The sequence below is a fragment of the Lineus longissimus genome, chromosome 3 (genome assembly GCF_910592395.1).
Source record: "Lineus longissimus chromosome 3, tnLinLong1.2, whole genome shotgun sequence".
Classification (NCBI taxonomy): domain Eukaryota; kingdom Metazoa; phylum Nemertea; class Pilidiophora; order Heteronemertea; family Lineidae; genus Lineus; species Lineus longissimus.
The window spans coordinates 17,208,700-17,229,701 of NC_088310.1; the positions used below are offsets into that span (position 1 = coordinate 17,208,700).

The following is a 21,002-nucleotide window of genomic DNA, read 5'->3' on the forward strand; positions in this document are numbered from 1 at the left end:
AGTTGAAAGCAAACCTCACACCTTTCCACAATTTTACTGCATGTCAGCAGGTGTACTGCATTTCAAACAATGGTGATTTTCGTGTAGAATTGGGGAAAAAATGGAGAAATATAGTATTTTTTGCCTAAACACCTGCAGACACAACAATTCCATTCCACTTGTGGGAACATGGAAATGACTAAAACAAGACTAGCAAATGGTCACCTCTATTTTCTGTCTTTTTCAGAATGGATGACTACAAGCACTCTTTATGCCGGTCCAGCAAAGACCATTTTTGTGGGATCCAACTGAGGCGAGAAACGCCAAGTGACAAATGAACGAGTTCAAAGTGAACCGTATGTGACATCCCCTAAAAAATGACGGATGAATGACGCGTGAGGCCTCATGTGTGACACGTATAGCCTCACGCGTGAGGCGTGAAAAAAGAATCGTTCATTTTATGTGACAGTTGCCTTAGTGCCCGTATCGACAGTGAAGTTTATGTAGAACAGGCCGAAGGTTTTGATGTCCCCAGTTCCGAGGAAATTAAATAAATTCCTAGTGTATGGTCTGAAGCAGTCAGATAGAAATTGGAATAATTTGTTGCACAGTCACCTGTTTGAAAACAAACTTCACCAAAAGCTCGGTAGAACCCTGGATACATTGATGATTTGATAATTGCTGACAGTACTAATGCCCGATGTCCACGATGACTTTTTCTATTAATAAATATCTATTAACAAATATCTAAGTTAGAAAAATATAAACGCCCCGGTGTCCATGGCGTAGAAATCTACGTTCTTTTCGAACATGGCACCCGTCCTGTCGAGACTAGGACGTGCGATGGCCTCGTGCGTGGCCATCACAGCTGTCGTTTTAACAGCTGGCATGAAGAAAAAGAAGAAAAAGCGACGACCTGGGGCATTATGGACCAGGAAGTGGATATTATAACGACCAGAAAAGGGGGCATACACCATGCTCGTAGACGAATTAAGAGTAGAAGATCCAGCTTCATATAAGAACTATTTGAGGATGAATGAAGAGACTTTTGCGGAACTGGTCGATTTGGTGACTCCATGTCATACGGCAGGATACAAACATGCGCCAGGCAATAAGCCCTGCTGAACGCCTGGCTATCACTCTGCGATTTTTGGCAACAGGGGAAACTTTCTCAAGTCTTGAGTTCTCGACAAGGATCCCTGCCACTACTACCAGTCGTATTGTACCGGAAATGTGCGACGTTCTGTACGAGGTCCTAAAGGCAGACTTCATAAAGGTGAGCATTTTTATTTCTTTACGTTCAATTCACTCAAAACATTGAAATGATGTACATGTACATTTTACTTTATTCCTTTCCAAAGTAACAAATGAAGCTGCATGTATGTGCAGATACACAAGACCCTCAAACGTAAGGTCATGGAGTTACCGTACATTTTAGAATCCGGTGTATGTAGCTAATACAATTCCCTCATGGCCTTTGAAAGAACATCTGATACAGGTTGCACATCTGTGTTGACAAAGTGACGTTGATTCGGTCGTACAGTGGCTGCGCCTGGAGCACTGAAACGAAGTGGAGGAGCTGGATTGTAAATACCAGAATCCAAAGATGTAGGCATGGTCATGATTGTAGGCGTGTGATTGAAAGGGCGGTCACCGGCATGGTTTTCAGACTTCCTCAACGAATCAGTGTCCTGACCGTCGAATATGGCCATTGTTATCTTCCTCTTGACACTTTGTCGGATATCGGGCGTAGAAATCCCTCGTAGTTCGGAAGCGATGAATTTGCCAAAGATATCATATTCATCATCTGGATTATCAGTGGGAGCAAGAGCCGCATCTTTAAGTTCTTTCATCACGTTAGTTGCTGTTTCAATCATGTCAAATGATCCTTTACTTGACGAGCTGGATACGGTAGATGTTTTGACCTTCTTCCGCGGACATGCCTTTCTTGGAAACGAAACTGGTTTGTCGGGAAGGCTCTCGCTTTCGGTTTGCTGGTAGTTGTATAGTACCCCCAGGTATATGGCACGGCTTAACCCGCCGGCCATGAGGGAATTCCTTTATGGCCCAGTGGTTGGCGCGTTGGCCCCAGAGTGGAAGTCAAGCAACGTTGAGCGCGGTCAACCTTTGGATCGGTGACCGGCGCGTACAATACATCTGGCGACCTTCCCACGCGATGCGAGCTCTGGATTTGTAGTTCGGTACTGAGACGCATGAAGCGCTAAGTAGGATCGCGGACGATCCATCTCTGTCCGAAGGGGGTAATGATGTATAGTAACACCAGGTATATGGCACGGCTTAACCCGCCCGCCATGAGGGAATTCCTTTATGGCCCAGTGGTTGGCGCGTTGGCCCCAGAGTGGAAGTTAAGCAACGTTGAGCGCGGTCAACCTTTGGATAGGTGACCGGCGCGTACAATACAGTAGTCATCATCAGCTATCTCGCCATTGGAATCCTGGAATTATATAATAGGACCATCAGTTAAAAACGCATGTTTATTAGCCTAATCTTCTTTTCTTCAGATGCCTTCCAATCCTGAAGAGTGGAGAGCCGTCGCGGATCAATTTGAAGAAATGTGGAATATGCCGCATTGTGTAGGAGCCATGGATGGAAAACATGTTACGTTCCGTTCACCTTTAAAGGCTGGCTCTTTTTATCACAACTACAAAGGTACCAACAGTTTGTTATTGTTCGCATTGGTGGATTCGGACTACAAGTTTCTGATGATTGATGCTGGGACCAACGGTCGGGTAGGAGACGGTGGTGTCTTTCGAAAAAGTGATCTCAATCGTGCTATGACCGATGGAAGTTTGCATTTCCCACCCGCAGAAGCTGTGAAGGGCAGTAACATGCTCCTTCCCTACTTTTTTTGTGGCGGACGACGCTTTTCCTCTGCAGAATGACATCATGAAACCGTATCCGTTCCGGAATATGGATCTCGCAAAGCGGACATACAACTATAGATTGAGTAGAGCAAGGAGGATTGTCGAAAATGCCTTTGGTATTTTAGCAAATCGCTTTAGAGTGTTTCTCTCGGCCATTCTTCTGTCCGCAGAAAAAGTAGAGAAGATCACCCTGGCTACATATGCACTGCACAACTTCCTCCGTGTTAGGAAACCAGTCCATTACTTCCCAATTAGCTCCCTCGACACAGAAGATACGGATCGTGGTGTAGTACAAGCTGGTGACTGGCGCAATGTTCGCAGCGCAGAGCATTGTTTCGAAGATATTGCACAACAAGGTGGAAATAGGTATGGCAAAGGTCCCCAGGAACAGAGAGATGACTTGTGCCGTTATGTCAACAGGGAAGGTCGTGTGCCATGGCAACACAAATTTGTGTAATACTATTGTGCGCGATTGACCCCCTCCCCCCCCCCCCCCTCATTATCCATGGTCAGCCCTAGTGGGAGACAACATGTAAGTTTAGATATATACCGGTACACATAGTTTTATGATAACTGTGAACTTTGAAAGTGAAGGTAGTTTTGTAGTTATAAGAGGAAATTGCCTTTTGTTTGTTAAAACGTATTGTAATGTACGTTGAAGTGAATTAAATAATGAAAATTACAAATACCTCTTCCGATATATCTTTCTCATCTTCTTCGATAGTAGTAGTCTTCATGGTCGAGGTGATGTGCCTGGGTTTCAGATAAGGGGTCAGGAATTGTAGTTTTTGGTACCATCACACCGAGGGAACGTGAACATCAGAGGCCCCGCATCCACTCCTCTGTGAATCCTTTATCTTAGAGAGTTCAGTTGAAAAATGACTTCTTAGGCCGTTGATTTTGGTCTTAAGTTGATCGACGGTGACTGTCGGCTTTTTCGTCTGCAGAGCATCTTTGATTTGCTGCCATGCTATCTCCACTTTAACACGATTATGGTGCGCCGGGTCTCGAACTGCGTAGAGGACATGTTGTTTGCGGTAGTCCTCTATGAGGACCTCCACCTCTTCTTGTTTCCAAACCATGTTCGCATGTGAAGTGCAGCAGTAAGCTAGGCCCTATATCTTCTGACCATTCCCATTTCTACCTTCATACGCAATAATAGGACTGGAATGATGTAATGGGCTATGACATCGACCCATCGCAGAGTTCCATTCATTTCAATCTTTTGAATTATTGGAAGTTGAGCTCTAGAGGGTTATTTGTTTAATATAAATATATAAACCCGCTGTCCACGTTGTAATAATCTATAAAAGGACCGTTTATCTGTAGAAAAATAGGACCCGTCCTATAAGCAAAAATATTTATACTATTAAATATCTACACGGATTTCCCCGCTGTCCACGATGTATCGTGGACATCGGGTGTATTGTACCTCTGAGAGGGCCCCTATTCCCCTGGCGGTACGGTGCTGCCGCCTGTCTGTAGTATGCATCACTACTTTGAAGTATGTTAAAAAAGGCTGGACAAAATATAGGACATGCTACATGCTTGACATTTAGTGAGTTAGTTTCTTTCTGCTAACTACCAAGTTTACGAGGCCTAGGGCGCAGTGTCACCCCTGAAATGACACATCTGGCTAACCCTGGCAGGACATGAACCAACGGTTATAAACTTTATTTCATGATTTTGGAGGACATCAGGTGTTTCTCGGGAATCGGCACCAGCAAATCCACTGATGGATGCAGGGCAGTAGAGTAGCATGCACTGTGTATGACTGAGTACATCATGTACATTGGTGCGTGAGAAAGATCAAGCATGCATTATTGAAAAATGAAAATCCTAGTGGCTGGCCACTCATTTACACGCAGGTACAGGGATTACTTAATTAAAAAACACCAAAAACACCCTGATCGTGTTGACTTTGGGCCTGATATTGGCCTACCAAGAGAGAACATTTTTATCAAAGGCCGTGGCGGACTCAAGATCACAGAGCCGTCTTTGATTCATAGAACTGTCACTGAGACGGAGCCAGACCTAGTAATTCTTGAACTCGGAACCAATGATCTATGTGATGCGAAATCGGAAGTGGATGTAAACATTTTGGCGGAACGTTTAGTTACACTTGCCAAAGCATTGCCTGTTAAGGCTGTCGTGATATGCCTTGTGGTGGGGCGCCGCCGTCGTAGTCGAAACCAGAACATTTTTGAGAAATTTGAGGAATGGCGCCAGCTCTTTAATACGAAAATAAGGACACTCATTGATTCTGAACCAAACATCAAAGCTTACAAGCACGATCGTACGATTTTGGTGAACCTAAGTAAGAGCATTACAGGAGATGACATCCATGTGACTTCACAACGAGGACTGCAACTCTACAATTTTAGTATCAGGAAGGCAATCCGGATAGGCATGGGAATCGTCCGTGGAACTGGTAGGCATGGAAGCAGCTAGATGACTCGGGATTGATTTTGTGCAAGTTGGATAAACATTCTGAGTATACCTAAACATAAATTCTTTTCAGGGACAATTAGTTCTTGATTTCATATGTGTTAGGATAGTGTTGTTTACAAGCTATTATTAAAAGCATTATTGTTGTTCACCTGTATGCATGCTTTACCATCGGGTCATTATATAGGTCACTCATTCATTGTTTATGTATACATTTTCCATGCTTTACTGTGGCCCTGTTGACATGTACTATTGAATGTGCGTACTATGGGTAATGCATTTCTGTTTTAGGATAGTGTCTGGCGCATGGTGGGAGTGTGCGTGAGTGTGTCAAATTTTTCTGTGTTTTGATCATAGTACCATAATTTCCCTCTAAAATTTTGTAGTGTCCATCTCTGTTTGGCCATGGCGGATGAGGATGTTCGGCATCCCGGGAGGCAAGCTGGAATGGTATTGCGTGGCAGGGCATTGCCGGGGGCTGTGCCTGTATTACAGCCGAGACAGCAGGCACGTGCTGCAGAAGACAACGAGGAGCCACCACAGATAGTAAACCGACAACCGGTAGAAGATACTCGCCAAGGATGGATGACCTTGGATAAAATAGGGGGTATTTTTGGAACTGTTAAGAAGAAACTATCCGGTGTGTTCTCCGCTTTAAGTCTCGGGGATAGGACATCATATGAGCAAGTGTCCATGGACACAACATTGGTCAATCGAGGTCCACAGCCCATAACTTCGACACCACTCAGCCCTCTTGCACATAGTCGAGGGCGGAGAGCTTTGAATGCTCCTACCAGGCCCATAATGGTAGGGATAGATGAGGAGGAATATCATGATGCTAGACAACACCCAGACCCCCACTTTCGCCCAGTGCTTCGGGAAACAAGTGCGACACAGTGTGACCTAACTGCTCCACAGCTGCAGGATCACTACACCCCAGTGATTCAGAGTAGCACCCAGGACAATCTCCCAAGACATCAGCCAAGTCCACAGGTATTCGATCAACTCCATGAACCTTCGGAGGCGAGAAGCGGAATGGATTCAGCAGTACCTCAGGTTGTCAATCATTACACCAACTGCTCTTTTGGCCCTGACGGACACACCAGCAGTAGCAACAGACGTCCAAAGATCCCAAAGTTCGACGATTCCAAGATTGATGTAGAAGCTTACGTAGCAAATTTCAATGCAATAACAAGTGGATGGAGTGATGCGGACAAGCTGTCTGCTCTTCGTGAAAAGCTTGAGGGGCGTTCTGCCAAGGTACTAGCAAATTTGGATCTATCCGGGACAGTGGTCACTTACCAAAGTTTAGTGCATGCCTTGGAACAGCACTACGGGGGGAAAGATCAGTCTGGATGACCAACATGCGTGATGTTAGGCGTCAGGATGGCGAATCTTTGGACGACCTCGCGTTTTGAATTAGTCTGTATTCTAAACGTGCTTATGGAAAACTTCAACCAGACCTAGGGATCCACTTTTACCTGGCATTGCGTGACACACCCCTTGGCGATAAGCTGTACGCTTTCAAGGACAAATCTTTAGAAGAGATCGTCATGCACGCTAAGTCTTATGAGAATCATCTCTTGGCTACAAATCAGCCGGTAATTGACAGGCCTACCCCCGCTCTTGTAGCCGCACTGGACGAGTCGGCTGTGTGGAACGGGGAATATTCCCAACCTAGTGGCCATAGTGGTCCTGGTAACTCGAGAGGACGTGGCAGAGGACGCGGAGGCTATAACCGTGGCGGTCGTGGAGATTACCGGAATTATAGGTATGATGGGAATGATAGGCGCTTGAACAAGGTGGATAAACGATGTCACGTGTGCCAGTCTCCTGACCACCTCTGGAGGGAATGTCAATATGTCAAGCGACATATGGATTCTACTTACGCCAACAATGGCAGTCCGGGATCCCAGGGTGTCTCACAGGGTGCACCAAACGTTGATCAGGGAAACCAATAGTCCATGTCCGTGAATTTGGAGCCGATGGACATGGTGAAGCCCAGCAACTAAATGTGGCGAAATGTGGCCCCAGAGTGTCGCGAGCATTCATTGGGACTTATTTAAATGGTATGCCTGCTTGCTTTTTTCTAGATTCAGGTGCCTCGACTTCATTTCTTTCGTCAAGGGCATATTTCAGGATACCTAAGAAGTTTCGACCCCCGCTTCAAAAGCAGCAAGAAGATGTCCTCATGGCTGATGGTGAATCCAGGATGAATATCATGGGACAAGTGTCGATGCCTATTAGGATTCATGGCACAAAATTTGTTGCAGATCTGTTGGTGACCAACATGAACGGATGTGATGGCATATGGGGAATAGACTTCATGTCCAGATTCCAATGCGATTTGAAGATGACATCCAATACCTACACTTTTGAGGGGCATGAATATCCCATGCATGGTAGTAAGCACCAACTTCTGCGCATTCAGTGAGTCTAACAACCAGCTTAAAGCTACCACCTGGGGCAGAAGTAGCAGTGACAGCCAGGTTGAATAGTCCGTTTCGTGCTCGTGAAGAGGTGATGCTGGAACCGAATATTCACTTTGTACAGAAATACAATGTATTGCCAGCGAAGTCTGTCACCTACCAGTCTAGAAAACAATGTGCTACCCCAGTTCAACTTTTTAATCCCCTAGACCAGGAAATTATCATACCTAAGGGAACAGTAGTTGGCTATGCGTTTCCGGCGGAGACACTCAGCAAAAATGAAACATCATCATGCTGTCTTACTTCACCTTGTCCAGTTCTTGCCACCGAGTCCGCGGATTGTTCTGCCGTGAGACCGTTGGAAGAACTTGAAGATGACATCCCAGAACATCTGATCTCTCTCTATGAAAAGTCGAGTGGAGATTTGTCAGCCGAACAGAAGCAGAAGTTAGCTTCTCTCCTCATCCAGTACAAGACAACCTTCGCTGCTTCCTCAACGGAGCTTGGACGAACCAACTTGGTTGCCCACGAGATTAATACCGGGGATGCGGAGCCTTTTAGATTACCCTTGAGAAGACATGGTTGGGCAAAAGAGCGAGAAATCGACGCTGCAGTTGACGATGGGTTAAAGCGTGGAATAATGGAGGACGCGAACAGTCCTTGGGCTAGTGCTCCGGTGGTGGTGTCCAAAAAGGATGGCACAAGTAGATTTTGTATAGACTTTCGCCAATTGAACAGCATTACCAAGGCTGACAGCTTTCCGATTCCTCGCTTTGACGATTGTGTCGATTCACTCCATGGCAAGAAGTTCTTTTGTACGCTTGATCTTCAAGCTGGCTATTGGCAAGTGCCCCTAAAGTCTGAATCAGACAAAGAGAAGACCGCATTTTTGACCAAAAAGGGTTTATTTCAGTTTACTGTGCTACCATTTGGATCGTGTAATGCCCCAGCGACCTTTGAACGCCTCATGGAGAATGTCTTACGTGGATTGCAGTGGGAACGATGTCTTTTGTACCTTGATGACGTATTAATTTTCGGAGAAACATTTGAGGAAACCCTGCATAATTTGCAGAAAGTGCTAGAACGACTAGAGCGTGCAAATTTGAAAATGAAGCCTAGCAAGTGTATTCTGTTCCAGTCATCGGTTGAGTATCTTGGGCACCGCATATCAGAGAAAGGTCTCCAACCATTGGGTGATAAGATAGCCGCCATACAATCGTGGCCTACATTAGCTGGTGTACCACGTCAGAAACTAAGGACAGAAGTTAGGAAGTTCCTGGGCCTAGTCGGTTATTACAGGAGGTTCATTAGGAACATGAGCACTATTGCCGCCCCATTATACGAACTAACAAAAGCAAAGAGTGATCTGATTTGGACTGCAGATCATGAAGCTTCATTTCAGCGCTTGAAAGGTGCATTGATAACTGCACCGGTCTTGTCATTTCCTGACCTAAAGCAGGGTGATTTCATATTGGACACGGACGCATCCAATACAGGAGTTGGAGCAGTGCTTAGTCAACGACAGGAGGACAGGGAAACTGTTTTAGGATATTTTTCTCGTTTACTATCTGACTCGGAACGTCAGTATTGTATTACTAAGCGGGAATTTCTTGGTGTCGTTAAAGCGGTGCAGCATTTTAAACCTTATCTTTATGGTCGAAGATTCCTGATTAGAACTGACAACTCGGCGGTCAGCCATATGCTCACCCTCACCGATGCCCAACCTCAGATCCAACGATGGCAACTTTTCCTGTCACAGTTCGTGTTTGACGTTGTCCACCGACCTGGTCGTAAGCACACTAACGCAGATGTCATGAGTCGCTTACCTTGTCAACAATGTGGGAGGACGGATGAAGCACCCTCTGATGTATCTAAATCTTATCCAAAAGGAAAGCCCAGAAAACTCCAGGCAAAAGAAAACACTGATATCCCCCCTTGTCAACATACCAAAGACACCGATGAGTCTATCGAAGAGACGGTTGACTGGCTCATGATGGATTGTGCGGCAGTGACTACCAGATCTCAGGCAGCAAAACAAAGGGAACAACAGTCAATTCCAACTGACAAGCCTCCGCCCATCTCTATACTTGATAATATTATAACACTTTCAGAAGTAGCCAACATTCAAGCATCCGACCCGGACATTGCACCCATTTTACAGCTCAAGAAAAATGGATCTGATTATCCTCATTACCGTTACATCTCTGGAGAGAGCCTCAGTGTCAAAGCTTTACGGCAACACTGGAGACACTTGCTTGTGGAGGACGGCATACTTTTCAGGAGATTAGAGGTCCAAGGAAAGCCCACCAGGAAGCAATTAGTATTACCGAGAACTGTGAGGTATCAAGTGTTGGAGAAATTACACTCTGATCCAGCTTCAGGACATCTTGGCATGCAAAAGACATTTGAACGGGTGAAAGCAAGATTTTACTGGGTCGGTTGGAGGCGTGATACCATGCGCTTTATTTCCCACTGTGAGCCATGCAACGTAATGAAACATCCACACAAGAAGCGTCGTGTCCCTTTAACCCAACAACTGTTTGGAGAGGCCTTTGAAAGAGTATCCGTAGACATAATCGGCCCTTTGAGACAGACTGTTCGAGGATTCAGCTATGTACTTACAATGGAGGATAACTTCACGAAATGGGTGGAGGCAGCTCCTCTTAAGACAATGGAGACCACAGAAGTCTGCAACGCCATCATAAGAGAATTAATCTCTCGCTTTGGATGTATGTACCTCCTCCATAGTGACAGAGGACCCCAGTTTGTTTCACACCTCTATGCTTCTCTTCTTCAAAAGTTAGGTGTTAACAAGAGCTTGACCACTCCTTACAATCCCAAGAGCAATGGCCTTGTGGAAAATTTTAATAAAATCCTTAAATCCATGATGAAAACGTATATTTATGACCACCGCGAATCTGTTGGAGACTGGGATTCGATGTTGCCTTTATTTCTCATGGCCTATAGATCCTCTGTACATAATAGCCCTGGAGAAACGCCATATTATATGTTGACGGCGAGGGAAATGAAAGTTCCACTGGATCTCCTGTACTCCAAACCATCCGAGTCTGAGGCCTCTGTGCCAGCTTACATCAGGCAGTTGGAAGAACGCTTTCACAAAGCCTATGCTCTTGCTCGCCACCATCTCAAGTTAGCTCAAAGAGTCCAAAAGAAACAATTTGAGCCATCTGATTTATCTATAAGTCTATCAAACCGGGTGACTTCGTTTGGTACTTTAATCCCAGAAAGACATTTAAAGGGGATCGTCATCTACCATGGCGTGGACCGTACTTGGTGCAAGAGGTAGCTTCGGATTTCACTGTCACTATCCAGTTGGATCGAGAAGGTGGAACATATCGCACTCACGCTGACAAACTTCGTTTAGCCCATGGTGTAACTCTGGACAATTGGCGACCGACGTGCAAATAGACAGGAGGCTGAAAGCTCTTTTGCCCTGGCCAGTTAGAGATGGATTCTGCACGCTAGCTGATGCTTGGAGCCCAATATTAGCTAGCTATAGCGGTCAAATTATGAGTGCTCTGTTTGGCTTTTAACAATGTGCTTGTGTTTGCTTACTGACTGCGCATTTGATTGCATGCGAGTGTGAATGGTGTGTGAATCAGGTTGAGGTAATCGGGAAGCCTCATCCGTTTTGAATCTTTTCTGTGCCATATATTATTAGTGGCAGGTCAATGTGCATTCACTAATACGGGATAGTATGATAAGGCATGGGTGGTTGGACAGTGTAGGCCTAACTCGGTTTATATTTTTGGAGAATGTTTGATCTTTCTGTCAAATGTTATCACCTTTTTGTGCCATCACCTTTATGCCATTAGAGACTTTGTATATTTGTACCTCTGGTTTTGTAGTTAACAACTGTATTTCCTCTCTTCGTGCCAGTTCGGTGTCGGGTTTTATCCATGGTGCAATTTTGAGTGTGGATATTTCGAGGCTCATTATGAACATTCGTGACCTCTTGAGCAATGACTCTTTATTCAAGCACATTTCGGGGTCGACCGGATTGCTTTGCCGGCCGTGACCTACTGTTCCTGTGCGTGCACATCTCGACTGGATTGCTCAGCCAGCCGTGAATTTATTGGGCTTTGTTTTTCGACTGTGTAGAATTTGAACATTGAACTGTATTTTCAACTGGCATTTTAACTTGCATTTACGGTATGTTTTCTTATTATTCTGCATTTTTGATATAAATGTATGGGCCTAATTTTGACTTTTGTACCAGGGTACACGGGTAATTTGATAATTTTGTTTCTTTACGATTGCATTTGTATTCACCTGTGCTCTTCATCATCCAGGTAGGCCTAAGTATGCTGTTTATCATTATTTCGAATTTGATAGGAGCGACTCAGTTGGTTGAGCGACTTCCTCACACTCGTCTTGTTAGAACTCCTTCGACATATATGCCTGTTTCATGTACTGTAGCGTACATACTTTTAATTTTTCTTTATATATAGACCTAGTTAGGTTTAATTCTGTAAGATCTTTTGTTTAACTTTGATGCTCGGCGTATAGCAGGAGCTTTGATACGCTTGGGGAGGGGGGTGATGTATTGTACCTCTGAGAGGGCCCCTATTCCCCTGGCGGTACGGTGCTGCTGCCTGTCTGTAGTATGCATCACTACTTTGAAGTATGTTAAAAAAGGCTGGACAAAATATAGGACATGCTACATGCTTGACATTTAGTGAGTTAGTTTCTTTCTGCTAACTACCAGGTTTACGAGGCCTGGGGCGCAGTGTCACCCCTGAAATGACACATCGGGCATTACAAACTGTTGAAAAAAGAGGTTCAACGTGAAAGACCGGGACTGGTTGGCCTATTTCTAGGGCATAGATTTCGAACAAAGGGACGGCATTGTCAAAATGAACCACAAGAGGTACATGTACTTGTGCAAACTGCTTGAGAAGTTTTGTGAATCAGGCCCCAGATAGTTACTGAGTGATCACCAAGCTATCTCAGTTCCTAGCTAAACCACTAAAAGGACACTGGTTTGCTGCAAAGCACGTTCTCATAGGGACTCTAAATTACGAGCTGTGTTACACGAATAGTGAAAATGGCCTATCTCTCACAGGATACATGCTGATTGGGAATCATCTTCTGCTGACAGGAGGAGTACAACTAGGTATTGTTTTACTCTGAGCAAAGAGGCACTCCCCAGTTTCATGGAAATCAAGGAAACAGCCCACAGTGGCATTGTGCATGCCCTCATGCGTGGCAGCAACTGTCCAGGAGAGCATGTATTTGATGCAACTACTGAGGGATGTCGATGGCAAACATGTGTATGGGCCAGCTTTGATCTTTGAGGGTAATCGGGGCATCATTGCTCTGGTCCAAAATCCAGTAAACCACCAACGCTTCAAGCACATCGACATACGTTACCACTTACCAGAGTTGAGCAGAGGCAAAATCATGATCAAATACTGTGATCAAGCCAGCCACAAGATACACAAACTAGAGCGTTTCAGAAATTACCTGTTTAATGGACAGTAAAACAGTGGTGTGTCTGTGGATCATAGCTAGACAGTATTAGATGTTTTTCAGATGAAGAAAACTTTTAAAATGCCATGGCCCATAGATTTCACATTGCCATCTTGCCTATATACAAGAAGTAGAACATGTTTTGTAAATTGTATACATGTATATCATTATAGTTGGGAAGAGGCGGAGAGGAGTACCTGGGAAGTACGGTGGGTGATCACTGAGCGATAGTTGACCACACTCCCTGGGCAACCCATCGCGTCATCCTAATTTGGTCTCCTTATGGACAGCCACAAATAGCTGGTATTCGTGGAGCTGGACGATTAGCCAATGGGAATTGCTGTAACGAAACTGTAAGGGCATTTTCTGTTACCGGGATGGTGCCATAAAATATATATGTAATATGTACTCTCTGGTAATTGATATCATTCCTTTTTCCTGTTCAGCCCATATGCATGGTGAGGGTTTGAATCATGCAAATTTCACTGAAGTTGTTTCACCTGCGGACCACTCACCTCACCAACCCCTAACCCAATCCCCTTTACTACAGGCCTACCCCTTTCTTCTCTCCATTCATACACATGATCGCCGATTTCGTCTTGCAAGAGTAGGTCTCGGACTATTTAATAGTCCGAGACCTGCTCTTGCAACGTGTGTGTAGTTCCTACATTCACAAGTCAAGTTACCCACATCACGCCTACCAGTGGTCGAAGTTTACAGTGGTTCTGGAATAGCTGTCCATGTGGAAGGTACGGATGTGGATGGTTCAACTCATTTTCAATCCAACTCATTCTATCAATAAACTAGAGACATTACACGACTCGGCTGCATTGCTAGTTCGTCCCAGATCTTCAATCGGTCTGTAAAAGGGCTATAGCTCGTCATAGTTTTAGTTCGGGTCTGATATCCAGCTCACTTCAACCTTGGAGTAATTATCTTGACAAGATAATTACTCCAAGCTTCAACATAGGCATGAGATTTGATACTTGACTGCTGATAAGAACACCATAGGTGGTCCGCTTGCCGCCGCAATGAGGGAGAGTGGGCGGTGCTTCAGAATTCAAAATCTGTGCACAATATTCTCCGAACTACTCATAACTGGCTGATACTAAATCAGTGTGGGGATTTGGACTGCAAATCCCTGTCCGCTATGGTTTCCGAAGCGGCTAGCTATGATGTGGAGCACTCCGCGCCGACCCAAGTGTTTACAAATCGAACATGATTTGGGGGGACGATTTTCCTCCGAGTTACTTACAATAAACGCGTTTTTGGCCAAAACGACCGGAAAAATCAAACTCCACCACTCTTCAAAGTGGTCTCGACTTATTTTTGACGAACTATTTCGCGAATGGTGAAGAGTTGGCGTGTTACGAAATTAGTACAACAAATGCCGCGAGCATAGTGGGTGGCAACACCAGACGGAGGAAGTAGTTCACTTAGGGTTTTTTCCACACCCTCCGCACGGACTCCACTCGTTCCGGAACACTCACTTACTTGTAAATCTGCAGTGGTTAGCCTGTTTTTATCGCAGTAAAGAAATGTTAATCGGGATTTTATATTATATTTTATATTTGCCCCGGGTATTCATATGGTGTATTCCTGTTTCGCCTATTCCTGTTCCGCCTATTCCTGTTTCGCCTATTCCTGTTTCACCTAATTCATGTTTCGCCTAATTCCTGTTTCGCCTATTCCTGTTTCGCCTATTCAAATGTATTGCTAATCCAGGCTCCCCACAGACGTAGGAATATGAACCGTCCCTTACTAATAGTGTTAAAGGCTACAATACGTCAATGGAGAGAGGGACATAATGAGTTACGTTGATGCCATCAGTTACCTTGTCTGACATAATATCATGATATGTATTTTCCACCTTGTTTGACTTTATATGTGCTGTGTCTACATGTATATTATGACATGGGTTTTACAGCTGATTTTGATCAAATAATTATGAGAATGTACAGTATTATGTATTTTTATCAAAAACTCATGACTTCAGTTTTTATAAAATGAACGACTGCTTTACTCCACTTAATCTATTAGTTTTTACTGTGTGTCAGTATGGTCCTATGGTCCTATGGTCAAATAAGTCCCGGACTGTCCCCGCTTTCAAGGTGACTCTTTCAAAACGGTCATGGCATGGTTTGTTAACAAAGTTGATGGCATTTGATTAGCCAAATTGTCGTCACATCGTTAACATCATCCAATTGTCCCCTCACATTTTCCCCATAAAATGGACATGCATCCCTAAGGTTCCCCTGGGAGAGTCGATTTATTGTAGGGGTACTGGAAAGTAGGCGAAACAGGAAGTAGGCGAAACAGGAATGGGCCAAACAGGAAATAAGCCAAACAGGAAATAGGCGAAAAAGGAATAGGCGAAGCAGGAATAGGTGGAACAGAAATAGGCGACTCAGGAATAGGCGAAACAGGAATTTTGTAGGCGAAACAGGAATAGGCGAAACAGGCATAAACCATTCATATAGGGAGCTACGCTACTTTGCGCCCAGTGCTTGGGTCGGGTGAGGCGGTTTTGTTATGATGAGACGTGTATCACGTGATGAATTCCCATACGTTACTTCGAAAAATTAAGAGCGATTAACAACGTAAGGTGAAAGAGTACGACCCAAATTAAAGGGGGAAAATTGCGGAAATGGATGAATGCTTTAAACATATAGTGGCCCCAATACTTTCCCGGCTTATTTTTGTATAACCCCACACTTTTGATTTAACAGATGGTCCCATATGCAAATCAGACTTGCTGAAAAGGCCCCTTATGTTCATGAGTATGCCCATATAGAAAGAACAAAAAATGCTATTTCTCCGAGATCGCTGCAAATTTTACCTATTTAACCCGGCGAGGTGCATCTCCATATCAACCACGACTTTCAGGAAAAGTTTCAGGAAAAGTTTCGAGGTCATCCGATCTGAACTGGCGGAGGAGATGTGTGACAAACTATTTCAGCTCGACGTCCATTATAGTAGTGATTGAACTCATCCGGATCAACGATCTGGGGACAGTTGACCTGACCTTACTGAAGATCTGAGAAGAAAACTAGTTTGGACTCGGTACCCCAGTAAAATATACCAGGAGTACTACGCCATTAGTAAAATAATGAAAGTTTTGTAATTGAATCTGAAAATGTCCAATTGTGTACATACATACTGAATACAAATTTCATCAATGCCGGTGAGTAGATAGAAAAACAAATACATGCGCTATGAATACCAGGTTTTAGCAAATCTGTAAGCAAGATTCCTGCACTACACCATTGTGTATTACAGTATTTCTACTTTCCTGGCCCATCAGTAAATACGAACGGTGAATCCCTTTGATATGTATGAAATTATGAAATACGTGTACTCACGATATAGACGCCTAGGAAACGTTTAAGGAATTCAATACCAAATACGAATGAACAATCTTGACTTGGTCTGTCTGAACTTGGTCAGTCAGTGAAATAAGTGGCCTACCTAATACAGTGCCCTCACCGCGCCTTAGTCGGTGTCAAAACAATTTTATGCATCACCAAGTCGTACGCGAGTTTCTGAATGGAACGCTTGTCCTCGTATTCATAGAGGAGACGAAAGTGGGCCATATGAATAAAAACTAGCAATTGCTTTTACTACCAATTTTCAAGCAAATGCTTGCTACGGTATGAATAAAACCAAACAAATGCTTTGAAAAATGAAGCATGTGCTACCAGTAGAAGCAAGTGCTTTTAAGCAATAACCTTTTGCTTCAAGAATGAAGCAAATGCTTGGAACCATATGAATAAAGTGTAGCACAAACCTTTTACTTGGTAGTATATGCTTCGAATTTTCAAGGTAGCCCCTGAGGTGGCTTGAGATTTGAAGCAAGTGGTCAGTATCAATCGTGATGGTTGCGTTTATGCACGTGCGCGCTGAAAAGTTGTACATGAATCGGAAGACATGTCGGCCAGGAACATATCGAACATTTTACAGATTCGACGAGGTGAACGTGGAGTTGTTAGCCACTCACTTTTTGCCGGATTCTCCAGAAACGCGGGGTGGAAGTCTGACAAACAAGGAAAGGATGGAGACTTTTCTTCGCTATTTGTCCGATCCAGGATTCCAAGTTGGTGTTGGCGAGGACAAGGGTATACATCAGTCAACGGTGTGTAAAACATTTTCGAATGTGTTAACCCATGTTGTGGCGAAAGCTCAAATTTGGATTAAGTTTCCAGCCTTGCAGGATATAAGAGAGGCACAACAACTGTGGCAAACTGGTAATGAAATACTAGGTGCAGTCGGTGCGATAGACTGTACGCATGATAAAATTCTGAAGCCGGATGCACGACGGAGGCATGGAGATGAATACATAAACAGAAAAGGTTCAGCATCCATCAATGTGCAGGCGACATGTAATGCAGTTGAACGATTTACGAGTGTCGATGCTAGTTGGCCTGGGTCCGTGCATGACAGTCGGATATGGAAGAATTCCGACGTGGTCGAACGATGATTCACTCTCGCCATGGAGGCCTTCTTCTCGGAGACGAAGGATACGGGATAGCCCCGTGGTTGCTTACACCCTACAGCGATCCAGTTCTTCCTTTCGAAAAGGCCTTCAATAGAGCTCATTCTAATAGGAGAGGGTCATCATAGAACGATGCTTCGGCCAAGTGAAAAGGCGCTTTCCAATTTTGAATGGGAAAGTAGAGTTCGACTGGTGAAAGTACCAAGTGTCATTGTCGCCTGTTTTATGCTCCATAATATTTCCAAATACTTGGATGACCAAGATGACTTCCCCGAGCTGGAGAACGACGAGCCCGACACTGACAGCGACGATGATGAGGATGATGAAGATGGCGATAGAAGGGTTCGCCAACGCGGACAGAACAGGCGACGAGCAATTGCCGAATTGCTGAATTCCGACTAGATGCAGAATATCTTATGTAAGTAGAGATCATGACAAATTAACTGTTGGATTGATAGGCCTACTAATATAGCCCATGATCCTGCTCTTAACCGAAAAGAGGGACAGGAAGAACCTTAGAGAGAGGACATGAATTGCTATTGGTTGAATTGAACTGTATTGTGGTTTACCTTTTCTGACAAGAGAAGCCTTTTCTGACAAGAGAAGCAACTGGTTCCTCTTTCGTGGGATTCTTCAGTATCCTAGTTCGGAATAGCATGTCATAGAGCTTTTCTGATGGATTCATCGAATAAATGCACTCAGACTCAAATATTGATATAATCCTCGTTTTATTTCAAACAGAAACAATGCAGTATTTCACTTTGAATAATTATATAAATTCAACATGAAGTTTCTGAACGCACGAGGTCAAAGTCACTCAGTATCTGAATGTATGATCGGCGTGGTCGCTTGAATCCGTTGCAGTTGCATTCGAACCAATTTCAGCTGCTCTACAAGTACAAGCCGTTGCAATTCCTGTGTGGTCAGTTTCGCGGTCTCTTCAGTTTCTGACGAAAGCGAGGATTTCTGGGGGTTTTTCAGGCTTCGGTGGGATGAGTGCATCGATGTCTATCGGCCGAGATCGTTTAGAAGCGCCAGATCTTCTCGTTGATGCAACTTGACCTTGGTCGTCGGATTCCACGGAGCCTGTTGCTGCAGTCGTTGAGGTTTTCTTCTGTGCGACACCAACTGAGAGTCCTCCTGCAAAGGAAAATATTGAGGAGGAATTAGTTTTATCATCTTCGATTTGTGTTTCAGAGAGTGTTTTGTTGATGAGAGGTCCCGGGAGAAGTCTGCCTGTGCAACCACTTGATACTTGACAGAAAAGCATGAAAGTAGTGTATGGTTTGTGGACATCATCAACACGATACCGCGGTACCACGGCAAGAGTTTTAAACTGCTGAGATTTCCCGCCACATGTTTACAATATTGTTTCTTTTCAACCAACCAAGGACAGGTTAGTCCAGAAAAGGACTGAGATCTTTTGATAAATTCTGCAATTAAAATTAGGTGTGTGGTTATATTGTTCAATATAATAATTTTGATGTTTTGATTTATATCTTAGATATTTTGTGAAGGAAATGTGTAACATGCTATTGCGAGAGGTGTATCAGTCTATAAATAAGAGTAAAGTATTTAAAATTATGGTCTTGTCATTCTTGGCTTCAGAACAGCTACAAATATCTTTGTGAATGATAACAGCAGAGACGCGCGATTTTTTACCCCCAATCAAGACCAGTGATATAAGATAACAAGACGTCGGTGATGAACAGCTTACCTTTAACACGTGTGAAGGATGGGTTTGCTTCCGCATCAAACAACTTCAACAGCAACTTTTCCCAATCCTTCAAGCGAATGGGCTTGTTGCCCGTCTTTAGGACGTCGGTCTTCGACTTGACGTCAGTCTTTATATTATTTATCTTCTTTCCAATCTGTACCGCAGTGAAAACAAGGCCGGTTTCCTCCTTTATTTGGTTGATAATATTCTGTATGCCTTCTGCCTTCCGTTCCTCGGTTTTTGGAAGTTGTGATTTGCTAAGAACCACCGGGTTGGCCTCCAACATCCGAACGAATTTCATTTGCTTACAGGTACTAGTATCAACGGATCCGCCATCTCCAGAATCTCTACACTAGGCCTTCTTGTACTGAATAAACGGACCGAGAGGGTCAATAACCACCCCAACAATTCAGTTACAATGGTCATCCCACATGATTTTTAATCCTACCATAGAAATCGCCGCGGAGAAGCGATTGCATAACCGATTACGACAGTTATCACGTCATGCGAAATGTGACACAGACGAATGACCTTCAAGCAAGTGCTTCTGGTCTTCAAGCAAAGCATTTGCAGCAAAAGGTCGCGTTTATTCATACGGAAACAAGCATTACCTTATACTTCAAGCAAGTGCTGCTTCTACTTTTAGGCATTACCTGGGAAGCATTTTTTTTTTTTATTCATATCATATTGGACTTGTAATGGCCGTACATGTTTAGAGAACCCTTGAGTACGGTTCAGCGACTTAGACGCCTAGGAAACGTTTAAGGAATTCAATACCAAATACGAATGAACAATCTTGACTTGGTCTGTCTGAACTTGGTCAGTCAGTGAAATAAGTGGCCTACCTAATACAGTGCCCTCACCGCGCCTTAGTCGGTGTCAAAACAATTTTATGCATCACCAAGTCGTACGCGAGTTTCTGAATGGAACGCTTGTCCTCGTATTCATAGAAGAGACGAAAGAATCAGGTCCATGTCATATTGGACTTGTAATGACCGTACATGTTTAGAGAACCCTTGAGTACGGTTCAGCGACTTCACCTTGTACGGTTTAACAAAGGCAATCTGCATCGTCCGAATTCAGTTTCCGGCATATACTGCAGCACTCCATGGCACGGTACCGGTGTGACGGGGATAGTAGTCCTAGGGCTGATAGTCCGTGTAACAATAGTCCGCATTGCTAAATGTTTTGGTTAGGGTTAGCGGTACAATAGATCATGCTGCTTAATTGGTCAAATACAATGCTACCGGACTATGACTCCAGGGGGACTATATCCGCTGTCACACCGGCATGATGATCTCAGTTCTTCTCGTCCCCATCCTTGAACAACCTATCAATAATCATCAAGGTTCATATGAAACAGAACAAAAATGTATAAGCAAACAGCAATTTAAATGATAGAATTTTACTGAGACTTTCAACAAACAAGTTGTTCTCCGAGCATCGGTTCGTAAAAAGCTCAAGGTTCGAAGCACTGGTGTGCGACGTGTTTGTAAAATGGACGCTCAGTCAGCACAGAGCACTGGCGAGAACCTTTACAAGTATGTGTTGTGCAACAA

General features: G+C 44.1%; 2 protein-coding genes across 3 annotated transcripts in view; one reads left to right on the forward strand and one right to left on the reverse strand.

Annotated features, from left to right (window-relative positions):
- LOC135484047 (sodium- and chloride-dependent glycine transporter 1-like) overlaps positions 1 to 16,687 on the reverse strand; it is a 60,207-nt gene extending 43,520 nt beyond the window's left edge. Inside the window, exon 1 of one of the 2 annotated variants that reach the window (XM_064765117.1) lies at positions 16,597 to 16,687. The gene's annotated coding sequence lies outside the window, so the exon portion shown is untranslated. The remainder of the gene's footprint in view (positions 1 to 16,596) is intronic. The other variant, XM_064765116.1, reaches the window with a different exon arrangement.
- A 421-nt stretch (positions 16,688 to 17,108) lies between these two features.
- Positions 17,109 to 17,711, forward strand: LOC135484820 (putative nuclease HARBI1). Its single transcript, XM_064766509.1, has one exon. The coding sequence runs from the start codon at positions 17,109 to 17,111 to the stop codon at positions 17,709 to 17,711; it is 603 nt and encodes a 200-aa protein (XP_064622579.1).
- The last annotated feature ends 3,291 nt before the right edge of the window (positions 17,712 to 21,002 follow it).

Coding starts and splice junctions, on each gene's coding strand:
- LOC135484820 (XM_064766509.1), top strand. CDS start 17,109: ATGGTTGCGTTTATGCACGTGCGCGCTGAAAAGTTGTACATGAATCGG.